The sequence below is a fragment of the Chaetodon auriga genome, chromosome 15, assembly GCF_051107435.1.
Source record: "Chaetodon auriga isolate fChaAug3 chromosome 15, fChaAug3.hap1, whole genome shotgun sequence".
Classification (NCBI taxonomy): Eukaryota; Metazoa; Chordata; class Actinopteri; order Chaetodontiformes; family Chaetodontidae; genus Chaetodon; species Chaetodon auriga.
This window is the reverse complement of record NC_135088.1, coordinates 3,382,969-3,396,299: the sequence shown is the minus strand read 5'-3', so window position 1 is coordinate 3,396,299 and position 13,331 is coordinate 3,382,969. Positions and strand designations below refer to the sequence as shown.

At 41.1% G+C, this 13,331-nt stretch overlaps 1 protein-coding gene across 1 annotated transcript; it reads left to right on the top strand.

Moving 5' to 3' along the window:
* The first annotated feature begins 134 nt into the window (after window positions 1-134).
* lrrc32 (leucine rich repeat containing 32) lies at window positions 135-8,476 on the top strand. Its single transcript, XM_076751377.1, has 3 exons — window positions 135-298; window positions 2,188-2,281; window positions 4,149-8,476. Exons 1-3 carry the CDS (start codon window positions 147-149, stop codon window positions 5,988-5,990), a joined length of 2,088 nt encoding a protein of 695 aa, XP_076607492.1. The 5' UTR covers window positions 135-146; the 3' UTR covers window positions 5,991-8,476.
* Window positions 8,477-13,331: the final 4,855 nt, after the last annotated feature.

The window sequence follows — 13,331 nt, the reverse complement described above, 5'->3', positions numbered from 1 at the left end:
AGTGCCTCCTTGAAGTGGAGCATAAAACTGGACTTCCCAACCCCCTTATAAGGTATTTCCCTGGGAAGAGTGGGAGGGGGGAGAGGCTGAGCGATGCAGGATATTCTCACAGGATGTGATGGCTGGACAGCAGCCGGAGCCCTGAGATGTGGAGGGAAGAGTCAGCTGAGAGGAGCTTTCGGCTTGTGGTGTTTGCTCGGTTACTATCGATCTGCGAGTGGGTGGGTGTGCGCGCTGAGGATGTGAAATCAACATGGTCAGGACGCACCACGACGACTAGTCATCAGCTGAGAGTGAGGTAAACGTTCAGCTCTGAAAAGTCTTCAGGCGTGTTGTTGTTGCATGCTTTGCTTGGACTGGACTGTGGGAACAGATGCTGCTCGTGGAGTGTGTGTGCACAGCTACAAACACAGCGGTGGAAGAAGTACTCAGATACTTTACTTAATCCAGTATAACAATGTAAAGATACTCCTCTACAAGTGAAAGTCCTGCATTCAAAGTCAAAGTCTTCTCAGAGAAGATTTTATAGTAAAAACACATCACCCAAGTACATATGTGAGATAAAATCTCTCCATTTTCACAGTGTTGTTACTTTTACTCGAGTAAAGGATCTAAATATTTGTAGTTGCTGACATAATTGTACATTAATCGACCTCAAAAGGGAATTTGAAAAAACTATAATTGAGATTATGGAAATTCAGCAGTTAAGAGGCGGGAAAGTGTGAAAAGCTGTGTGTTCAATGTGTACACAGCAGAAGTACTCCACTTTCTTCAAGAGAATCTTTAAACAGCCTGCAGATCGTGATACCGCCAAAATAAAAGTCACTGTATTAGTATTATTAACAAAATGTACTCAAAGTATCCAAAGTAAAAGTACTAGTTCTGTAGAAAAACATCCGCTGTGAGTGATGTATTAAAAATGACATGGTTAGATGGTTAAATCTACGTTACTGTTACGGCTGCAGCGGCTCATCGTGGACTCTGTTTCATTAATTTACAGTTAATTTAGTCCAGTGGTTCACAACCTGAGACAAATCTGTGTTCATTTATTGGACATTTCTCTAATCTTCAGGGTTTTTTTTAATATTTAATACTTTAACTTCTTTGGGCCTCAAACATTATTTAAATGAAACCATATGAGAAGAAGTTTAGAGTGGAACTCAGAAAAATGACTATAGCTGTTAAATAAATGCATAAGAAGTATGAAGTGGGGTAAAATGGAAATGTTGTAGTTTAAGTTCCTGGAAGTCCGTTTTTGGCCTGAGAAAGAGTTTCGAAAGCATGTTGACCTTTCTGGCAGCAGAACCACAAATGTTTTTATCAGACTGTAAATGTTTAAAAGTGTTCTACACTGACGTGTGTGATAAACTGTGTATTTGACTTTCTACAGCATTAAAAGGAAGCAGCTTTTCCATCTGCCTTAAGCAGCAAATTCATTGTGACTGATTGATTCTTAACTTGTTTTTCAACTGCCAGCAAATTCTAAATGTTTTCCAGTAGCGCTAAATAAAGATGTGTCTGTATTTCTTGCAGCTACAAGCGCTCTTCATCAGCTCAGAGTTGGCATTTACTCTCAAACATCACGAGAGAGCTCTGTGATGAATATCTGAAGAGCAAACTGGGCTTTTTAGTTTTAGTTTTTAGAGCAACATGTCCACGTCCTGATCGTCCCCATGGGTATTTACCATTACTGCAGTGTTAATTACTCCCACACTGTCTGCCCTGCATGTTGTTTTGTTGTGTTCAGGGGAACCTATCAGGAAACATTTTAGCGAGTTTCCACAAAATAACGAGGCACAGAGCTCGAGTCTCGTAACAGATGACTCACCGAGGCCCGACAAAACAATCTCTGCCTTTTCTGTTTCCAAACAGTAACTTACAGTTCAGATTTGATTACATTTACTCAGAACTCACGGAAACCCTTTACCTTCATTTGCTTAGTCATTCGTTCTCAGTACTACCAGTTCTGCAGCTACAGTGTGTAGCACAGTCTGACAGAGAAATGTCACAAGTAACAAAAAGCCCCTTTTGTATGAGCGGGCATAAATAGCACTGTCACAGGTCTGCATGTCACAAAGTAGGTAGGGCTACTTCCCTCTTCCTTCCCTTTTCGAGCCGTATCACCTCTAGCATGCTTCCTGCACTCATGTGTTTCTAACGCGTGTGATCTGGATCTCCCTGCCGCAGCACCATGGCCGCCTTCCAGCTGCTCTTCCCGCTGTTGGTCAGCTGTGTGGCGGCATCCGCACATCCTCCTCGCCACCTCCCTCCATGCCAAGTTGTAAGTACAGCCTGACAAACAGACGCATCCAGTTGAGGTTCAGCTGTGACACTTTAGATCCAGCATCACTGAGGCACATTCCTCACACTTACAGTTAAATAAATACTGAATACGTGTGGTTTTTTTCATCCGTCGTTAGTTTATTTTCATGGGTTGCCTGCAGCAACGGAGATGAGGCACCGACTCCATCAGGTGCTTGAGGTTTGTTCAGATTATCTGCAGCACAGAGTTTATTTGAGAGCTTTTGACCGGAGCAGATCTGGTTTATTAGTTTTAGCTCTTGAACTGCACTGCCAGCCGTCAGACCTTTGGGTTTTAGTATTTGGATAGTGAAACATTATTTGGCTTCAGTGGAAGAAAATCTGGAAGTGTTTTTGAGTTTGGCTGCGGGGGTCACTGCAGTGTCAGTGCGTACAGTAGACCGTGACATCTTTCCTTGGAGTTTCTGGTGAATTGGTTTTGGCTTCTCGTGCAGCACTTTGAATTGTGTAACAAACGTGACATGTAACGAGCATCACTTCCTGTGTGCTGGAGGATTTTCTTTTCCCAGGAAAGACAAATATGGAAATATGCAGAAGTGCTTCAATGAAGTGGGTTATTGGCTGAATCAGTGCAGCAGCAGTGATAAAAAACCACTCAGTGATGTTAGGGGATACTGAAACTGTTCGCCGTGCAGTGATATGTAACTGATCAGCATGTCATTCACCACCTCTCCATCACTTTCTGTCATCTCTGTGCTGTTACTATCTAATAAAAGGCAGAAAGAATAATAAGAAACAAAAACAAAGGTCCTGTTCACAGTCGGTGCTTATAACCTTTGAGCCAGTGGTTCCTAAACCTAAAATCTCAGTGTAAAGGGTCATTTATGAGGCAGCTACACTGGTGATGACAACTTATTGTTTGGCATTTGCCATATAAGGGATGGACCTAATTGGCGAGAAAACAAAAAGCAGGATTTTTAGCCTAAAATTCTCCGCTGAGGAAGACTTTGGAGGAATAATTACAGCAACCAATAATCATTTCTGTGTCTTGTCTCAGCTCCCATCTGTTGGCCCAGAAGTCATTTGTTAAACGAGACACAAACCCGCACACATATATCAGATACTATACACAAAAAGGTTTAAGCTTTAGGAATGTAAGCAGAACGAACAGTGTGTGTATATCACTGATAACAGCACAGTCACAGACAAGAGACCATGTTTTTAATAAGATTTTCTTAAAGACAGGACTGACTTGTTCATAATACCAGACACAAGATGCTTCGCCCTCCAGTAGTCCTCCAATAAATCATTGTGTTTGTTTGTGGCCAGCATGTAAGCAACGAGGAATGCCACTTTCAGAATGCCACAAATATGCTAAGAAGCCCAATGTGATCTGCCTCAGAGAGAAAGCAGAGGAGGAGGCAGTTTTATGAGCTGTTTTTGGACGGGGGGGGTCTCAGGCCATATGGTTTCAATTAGAAACTAAACTTAACAACTTAAAAGTTTGAATCTATTAAGAGAAAAGGGAGAGATGATGACAAAAAATGTGAGTTGGCAATAAAGGTGTGGGGTGTATTTTCTTTAAACTTAAAAGTCTGTTTTTGGTTGAAGAACTTCAGATGAGCGCTATCGCCAGTCATTAAATAGCAGTTCAGAATTAATTTAAAGAGAAATATCGATTGTAAAACGTTTTTTTTCTCATTAGAATAACTCACCATCATGAATCTCAGAGGACTGTGTTGCTGCCAAGAACATGCTGCAGATACACTGACTCATAAATTGACCCTCCGCATATGCTTTAAACAATAGGTCTGCATTGTGTCATGGTCAAGCAATCTGGCAGTAAGCCGACATAATCAGACCTGTGTGTTTGTCTTTGTTCGTAGGTCCAGATGGATGTGTTTTGCAGCGATCGGAGCCTTAGAAGTGCCCCAGACAACCTTCCTCCTGGCGTCCAAATGCTGGACTTTTCTCGTAACCAGGTGCAAAATCTCACGCAGGAAACGCTCGCGTACCACACCAGCTTCCATCATCTGAACCTTCACTCTAACAAGATCCACTTCATCCAGCCGGGACTCTTCAAAGACATGATTGATCTGAAAGTCCTCGATCTGTCCAGGAATCATCTGAATGTTTTCGCTCTCTCCAAAATCAACATTGGGCCTCTTACAGCTGTAAAGTCACTTGATCTTTCAAGCAATGGGCTGTACACAGGAATGTCTGACTATTTCCTGGCTGATTCTCCGTCGCTGGAAACCCTTTCCCTCAACAGCAATAGCATCACCAAGATAGCACAAGATACTTTCAGCGGATCCTCATCCCTGACAAAAATCAGCCTCCACAATAACGTCATCTTGGAGATTGAAGATGGAGCTTTTGACTCTTTGAATCATCTGACTGAACTCGATTTGTCCAAGAACTCAATCACGTGCATCACAGACTTCAATCTGCGTAACTTAGAAGTGCTCAATCTCAGCAAGAACAGCTTGGAGCTTTTCCAAAGCACAAGATCAAAAGACTCCTATAAACTACAGTGTTTGGACCTCAGCGAAAACAAAATGCATTACTTTCCTCTTCTCCCTGGAAAAAATGTGCTTAAACGCCTGGACGTTTCACGAAACCAACTCCAGAGCATCAACGTCACAGGAAGTTCAGGAAAACAGGCAAATGTTATTTTTAATTACCTGAGATACCTGGACATGAGTTACAACCAACTACAAAGCTTACCAGAGTCCTTCTTTAACAGTATGCGATGTCTCGAGGTCCTAAATGTGAGCAATAACTGCATCAGATCGTTTTCTGTCACAGAGGAAGGTTTCCTACAGACAGTGAAGATCATCAATCTCAGCTATAACTCACTGCAGAGTCTGACATTTGGTGAAAACACTCTGCTACTGCTGGAAGAGCTGTTCTTACAAGGCAACGACCTCGCCACCCTGGACCATCAGATATTTCAAAGACTTCCAAGTGTCAGACACCTGCAGCTCGAGCAGAATAACCTGCAAATCTGTGCCTCGGACCAAAACCACCAAGATGCTGAAGACTGTGTTTCCTTTACTTCAATGCCAAACTTGCAGTTCCTGAACCTCTCTGAAAACAATCTAAGGACTCTACCTGCAAATGCCTTTGCCAACACCCCTCTGAAGTTACTGGACTTGTCCCTTAACCCGGGCTTAGACATGGACAAAGACTCCCTCTCTGGTCTGGAGCATTCCTTGGTTCACCTCCTCCTCAGGGAGAACAACATTTCCAATCTAAACACAGACCTGTCATCACTGAGGGGTCTCAAACACATAGACCTGTCCACAAACCAGCTGACCACTCTGCCTATGTGGAACAAAGAGTCCTCCATTGAGTCACTAAACCTGCAAAACAACAACCTGGTCACCCTGGAGTACAGCACCATGCTCGCTCTGGAGCATTCACTAAAAACCCTCTACATGGGCTCCAACCCTCTGAGCTGCTGCAGCAACCTTGGCTTCCTCCACATGGTGCAACACTCAGGTGTGGTGGTTCCCGACATCGAGACTGTGACCTGTGTTCACGAGGAGTATTCAGAACCGGTCAATATCGAGAAGGTGACACAGGAAATGTGTCATAGAGCTGGCGTACAAAACTATATTATTGCTGTTGTACTCACAGCGTTACTTCTAATGATCGTGCTGGGGCTGCTGGTTAAATGTTGCCAGTCAAGGAAACGAAAGCACAACCGAAGCTTTAGCGCGTAATGTGAATGAACATGCAGGGCCATGAAGGAATTAACATTTGGGACTTTTCCAATTTCTGTTCATGAGGAGGTTGGTGGTTTTAACCAGAGACATTAGAAAAACATGAATGTAGTGTCTGATGTCACCCAAAGTCTTCTGAACGGTCAGTTTAAAGCCTTGATTTGGGTTTCCTATGACAATCTTTGCTACTAGAGGGAATGAATCCAAATTTGGTGGGGAGGGGGGAAGGGGGAAGAAGCTGGGTGAAGCTGAGATGGAACATGCAAGAGGCGACCACAATGGCAGAGACACCTGTCAATCAAGACAATATGTGCCATAATCTCCCCTAAATGAAGACAATAGACAAACTATTGAAACCAGAACTTCTTCTGGAAAATATTTTCCTCCTCGTATTTAGAGGATAAAGAGAAGTTTGGACTTTTTGAATGGACTTCTTGCAGTCAGCATCTAGTGGCCATTCCAGGAATTGCAACTCTAAACCTTATGCCTACAGCAGGGGTGATTCCTGCTTGGTATTACTACCAAGGCACATGCTAACCATCAGGTTGTTGAATGTAAAAGGAAAATCCACACTAAAGCACTTCAACACTGTTGATTATTTTCTCCACTGACAGACCACCCTGAAATACAGACGCAAAATGTTGAAGGAATAACTTTACCTTTTAGGAAATACACTCATTTGCTTTCTCGCTGAAAGTTACACAAGAAGATAGATACCACTCTCATGTCTGTAAGCTAAATATGAAGCTACAGGCAGCAGCTAGCTAGCTTAACTTAACATTAAGACTGAAAACGGGGGAAACAACAAGCTAAGATCTGCGCAGGAGTAACAAAATTTGCCTAAAAGCACCTCTAAAAGTTCACTGATAAACATGCATCTTGTTTATTGTATACGCAATAACTCCAGGAAGTTACTGGATTACTGTTACTGGTTAAGATTTAAGCTTACTGTTTCCAGTCTTTATGCTAAGATAAGCTAAGCTAACCGGCTGTTGGCTGTAGCTCCACAGTTAATGCACAGACATGATCAATCTTCTGACTTTCAGTAAGAAAGCAAATAAAGCTATTTAAGGGTCCAGTGAGGAGGTTTTGAAAATGAAGATAAATGAGTGCGAGAGCGAAAGAGAAATCAGATTTAGAGTGGAACAAAGTCTTGTGTCTTCACTCAGTGATGTTCAGTCAAGTTTCCCTTCCAGATGAAAATAAAGAACGAAACACTACAACAGGTCATGAAACAAAATGCTTTTTTGATGAAGGATGAAGTATGACTAGATGAAGTATACTGTATGTAGGTTGAATCATCTGCGATGACACCGTCCACAGGCTTTATGAAGCAATCCAAGCCACCCCTTTACCCTTTATGTAGTTTGCACTTTACATTTTCTCTTTGTCTTATTTCTCATTTGCGTGATGGTGTCTTGTTCTGTGACTGATAACACTAAGAAATTAAAATCGGTTTCATTGTAAAATTAAGCTGGACATTTTAAATGGTATGTTTTCTGTACTGATCCCAGGCCTGAGGTTCTTCCCTGGACACAATATCTGTTTATTTGATATGAAAATGTTTGAAAACGCTTTAAGGATGGACTAAGCACTGACTGTGACACTCGGATATAAAAGTACAATAAACATACTGTATTTTTCTAAAGAAAGACATGAATATGAAATCCAGCGCTGTAATGTAGTGGGCTACACTGGGATCCACAGTTTCATGCAATTTTAATGTGTTAATCCTAAAGTTATGATTGTTATTCTCTGCCAGTCAAGTTGATGTATAACTTTTCTCATCCTGTGATATTATTTTGTAATGTAAGCAGTATTTTGTACCAAATGAATTTTCTACATTTAAGTACTGTGTGAGACATTATTTGTGCAACAAAAACATGTAAACCTCTGAACGACAGCCCACTTTAAGTTTCTTTTCTCCTGACCTTAAAATTATATTTCACTCTGTACATATTTCCAAAGTTTGGAGTTTGGCTGGTTCCCTGTAGTTAGACACAGATTATGGTAACATTTTATTTCAAGTGGTGCTGATACGGTTGAGTTTTCTTGGAGAGAGAGAGTTTGATGAAAATATTGATGGCACTGTACTTTGAATATAAAGCTATAGCCAGCAGCTGGTTAGCTTAGCACAAGGATTGCAAGCAGGGAGAAACAGCTTTCCAAAAGAAAACCAATCGGCCTAACATGTAAATCTGAAACATGAGAAGTGAGGGTGGGCAAATTTTGATACCTCTGGACAGAATCATGCTGCCTGTTTTTCCTGTTTCCAATCTTTAAGATTTAAGCTAAGTGTCTTACATACAGACATGAGAGAGAGACTCTCTGCAAGAAAGCCAATAATTTTATTTCCCAGAATGTTGAACTATTTCTTTCAGCACACTGTGAGTGCATGACAATTACTATCATAATGAACAGCCTGCAAGGAGGTTCATGAAGACACAGCCCTTAACGATATGAGAATAAACTGAATGTCATTTTCCAACATCTGTCTCTTAATTATTGAACTCTTGTCCCTGACAGTCTAATATGAATTTTTTACATTATTTAATTCTTCTTCTACTTCTGTTAGAGATAAGCCATCATAGATGCAGGTTGAATATTTATCAATGCTCTCTTCAATAACGACTGATACACAACAGAGAATATTCATCAAACAGTCACACAGGATATTCTAAGGTACTCAATTGACAATGATATAAGAGATTAACAGAGTAGCAGCAAATCTTCATATTGAGAAGCTGAAACTAGATAATGTTTAGTGTTTTTGACTAGCTAGTAATTAGGTAATTGTCACAGTTTCATTTACAACAGAAACAAAACCCAGAGTATCAGTGGTGAATTCCAAATTATAAATAAAGTATAAACAATGCAAATGTTGTTTCACAGCGTTGTACTTAAAGAAATGCAAAACTGATAGATTCTCAGGGAATCTCCATAATTGTCCAACTTTACATACTTTACATGTAAGTAGGCTGGAAACAAATGCACTCCTGAATGGTGATACTATAAACAGTGCTGGAAAGTACTGTACATACATACAAACTTGAAGTCTTTGTACCTTCCTTGAGTATTTCCACTTTCTGTTACTTTATACTTGTACTCCACTGCATTTCAGAAGCGAATAGTATCTTACTGATATTTGATATTTTGTTGCAATCAATAACAAAACTCCGGCTTTCCAGCTAATGTCTGATCAGCCAGCAAGTTAGCTAAACAAGTTGGCTCAACATCAAGTTAGCTAAACACCAAGTTAGCTAGGTTAGCCAAAAGAACAAGTTAGCTAAGTTAGCCAAATAACAAGTTAGCCGAACATCAAGTTGGCTAAACATCAAGTTAGCTAACACATTCACGTACCTTTCTTTGAGGGTCTTGTGATGCCGTTGGATGTTGCGGTGCTCGTGTCACTGCCCTTGCATACCACCGTTTTCTTCTTTCAATCATCATCGACAACATAATCCTTGAATCCGAGTTTTGATATTTTTTGGACTAGTCCGCTCCGCGACCGTCGCCTTCTGCGTTGGCGTCTTCTGAGCTGCTGTGTCCTGGATTGCCAGGTTTGCGCGCACTGCACTACAAATCACTCAATCATTTTTCCAAAATAAAGCCTAAGTTCTCAAAATCTAGAAAATTTCAAATATTTAAGAAAAAAGTCCTTTCGAGTCGTTTGTCTCGAGCCACCAATACCAAGTCAAACTCAAGTCCAGTTCGTTATCGCTGACTGTCAAGTCATGTGACTTGAGTCCCACCCCCCCGCTTTATGTCACGATATTTAAATATCCCATTTATGTGAATAGATTTACCATATAGAATAATTAGACACGTAGTCAGTCTGTCGAGTTTAACGTTCATTAAGTTACCCTGAAGCTTGGCTCAGTGCGGTTGCCAGGGGAAACATCAGACACTCCAGGAAGTGACTGATCCGAGCAAACAACTAGCTCGGCACACAAACCCTTCGGCACACGAACAGCTGGAGGCTAACCCTTCACATTTAGCTAACGGACAAACTTGAGAGTGCTAACGTTCCTGGTAAAAAAATAAATAAAGAAATAAATAAGTTATTGTTTAAACCTTGCAAATATCCTCTGGTTCCCGCTTCTCAAAGGTGAATATGGTTCTGTCGTAGTCTTTGATATTAAACTCAGCGACTGTAGGTTTTGGATGGCAGCTTTTGACTGTGATGAAACATTTTTCTCATTTTACAGACTAAACAATAAATATTCGTCAGACTCACTGATGATAACAACAAATGCCGGGTGCAGCAACACACTTGTTTCTTTATATGAATAATTTAACAGGAGGCTCTTGTCTGCTGTGCTTTGACTTCGTAATGGCCCATCTGGGTGCCGCATCATGCAAAGTGGGAATTTTTTCTGTTTCCCACATGAAGCTGCTCTCAGTCAATAATGAGGTGACTTCCAGTGGTATCTGTGGACAGGTTTATGAGTTGTCATGTTTCACTTCAGCACACAATAAACATGGCAATCTACCTGGTAAATGGTGATTACATCAATATAATTTCCCCTTAAATTAGAGCTACACATCCAGGCTGACATCCATCATTTGCATTAAACAGTAGTTGTGTCATTGTAGGCCTCCTATCCCACTTAATGTAATATAACTGGTAAATGTAAAACAGTCATGGTATAATAATGCAGTATGGGCTGACAAGATGGGGTGGTTTTATTGAGCCTGACTGAGTCCAGGTAAAGGGAAAGGTGAACTTTGGGGAAACGAGCTTTGCAAAAACTTTGTTGTATTATTTATCATTATTCCCTGAAGGGACACTTAACCCAAAGTACATTAAAAGTCCTGAAAACTACTTTTCATTCATTTTTCTTACAGTTCGTGATACCTTTGAGGCACCCTGGTGGTTAAGGAGCCACCATTCACTGCGACCACTGACAGAAGTACTCTGATCTTTTACTTCAGTAATGCTGATGCTTTTAATTTGAAAGTTTTGACCTTTCTTCAGTCTTTTTACCCCCTGTGTTTACGTTTGGATTAAGTCTAAAATGAGAAAGTGCTGTTCAGCATGAGACGCTTCATATGAAGTGTCTCTTCTGTGACTCAGACTCTCCATCCCCTCCATCCCCCAGGAGACAGAAACACACTTACTGAAGCTAATTTACCGTCCAGGGTGGTACAGGAAACTGTTTTACGTCATAGAGGAAAACGTCTCTTTATCACTTTCAGGACAGAAATGAGAATCTCACGGATGTTTGAAAAATATTAGTTGCACATAGTTTTTGTCTTCATCATGATGCGTCATGTCAGTGGGTGTTTGTGCTTCATTTAAATACTGAATCACATGTTGAAGCTGGTTAAACACCATGACGGGTTAAAAGGAGAAGATGCTGCTTCACCTGAACTGTGAAGAAGCTCCTCAGTGCTGTGAAGCTAAAATAATAAATATATTAATAAATATATTTTGTCTTTATGTTTGTTAGGTATGAGCTCCATAAATAAAAACATACGTTGTTAGACTCTGAAGCATGGGTTCCAGATCCTGCTTTAGTAGATCAACTGCTGTCTTTCTCTCTGATTTATCATTTAATTTGCTAATTTAAGTGCTGCTCAGTCGAGTTTGCAGCGACCGGAAACCTCGGAAGTAATCTCCATCCCTTTTATCTAGTATCTGGAACTGTCTAGACAGTGTTTATGTGGGTGAGAGTTTGTTTGCCTTAATTAACAAGTGAGGTCCTTCTGCTGCTTCCAGCTTACGTAACTGACGACCCGACGTGTACTCAACTGTATCCTGTAATGCGTCCCACAACTTAACCCTGGCACCCATCAAATAAGCAGCTCTCATTATACTTTTTACTGCTGGACTAAACGAGCTAACTGTATATAAAGTAACTGAAAGTAGCTCCACCTCGAGCAGCTCCAACAGTAACATACTGCTCTAACATTGATGCTTCAGTATGAACAATCTGATAATGTTATATAAAATAATAAATCAGTCACATGAAAGTAGTCACAATTTGTTATATTTGTCTTCTCATCGCTGTGTGTGTACAGGTGTTTCATTTTGCTTATAATACTGAAGGTCTATTATCAGCACCATTGCACTTTAGTACTTTTACCTAAGTAGGATTTTAAATCAGTGACTTTTACATGTAATGGAGTACTTATTCACTGTAATATTGTAGTTTTACTTAAGTAAAAGATCTCCACTGTATGTATGTATTTCTGGGGCTTTTGTCAGTTAAAGGAATGGTTCTATTTTCTATATTTGAACCACAGAGTCACTCGGGGGGTGTCCCCACATTTTCCGTATAACTGCCCGTCCAATCAGGGCTCATGCAACGTGCACAGCAAAGGGCAACCTGCCCAATTTATGAGATCCTGTGTGCAAAGTTGACATTCTGGCCTGACGGTGGCCCCAGAGGAGGGACGGCTGATGGGGAGTCCAAAATAGAAAGTGCAGCACATCCTCCTGGGACCATGAACATGCTCTGTACAGTTCATGACGATCTGCCCTCACTGGAGAAGTGACAGCCTTGTCGCCTGCTCGGAAAACAAGAACCTGATGTGGTCGTGCAGATGTCTGCTGAGACGGTCCTCTCAGGAAACACAACAGCAAAATGTGTTTCAGCAAACGTCCTAAAACATATTGATGCTGTTATAGAGGCAGAAAGTCTGCAGAGGGAGGCGGTCGGGGTGGATGGATGGTTTCAATAAAACGTCGGACTTTGACACAGATGACAGCTGTAACTCCAACTCTTTCCTTTTTCCTCCCATCATCTTTTCCAAACATTAACCGAGTCAAGTTTGTACCAAAGCCTAAACAAACCTTACATTAAAAATTATGTGTCAGGAGGGAAAGTGGAAATAGCATGAATGTTGTTATAACACTGAAAATCCTAGTTTTTGTGCATAAACAAAACAAAACCTCAACTACAGCAGTGGAGATCTGAACCCATTTTGACCTACTTCTGTTCTGAACTACCTCAAATTTGAAGGAGGATCTATTGGCAAAAAATGGCAGAATAAATATGCTTTTGAAATCCTCTTCCACAGAGTCTGCCATGTTTCTACAGTAGCCCAAAACGGACAAACCAAACACTGACTCTAGAGAGAGACTTTTGCGTTTTTTGTTAGTTTTCCTGCTACCTACATGCTCGCTAGGGGGTGAGGCGAGGGGTATCAGTTGGTTGCAATCTGCAACCTCACCACTAGATGCCACTAAATCCTACACGCTGCTCCTTTTGTCACCAGTGGCTCTGAAATTCCTCCCTCACTCACACGGTTCCAGGAAATCTACTGGGGGATCAAATGAGACTGCACTCGGGCTGTATTTATTTTTCCAGCCTGGTATCGACTCTCCAGGGCAAA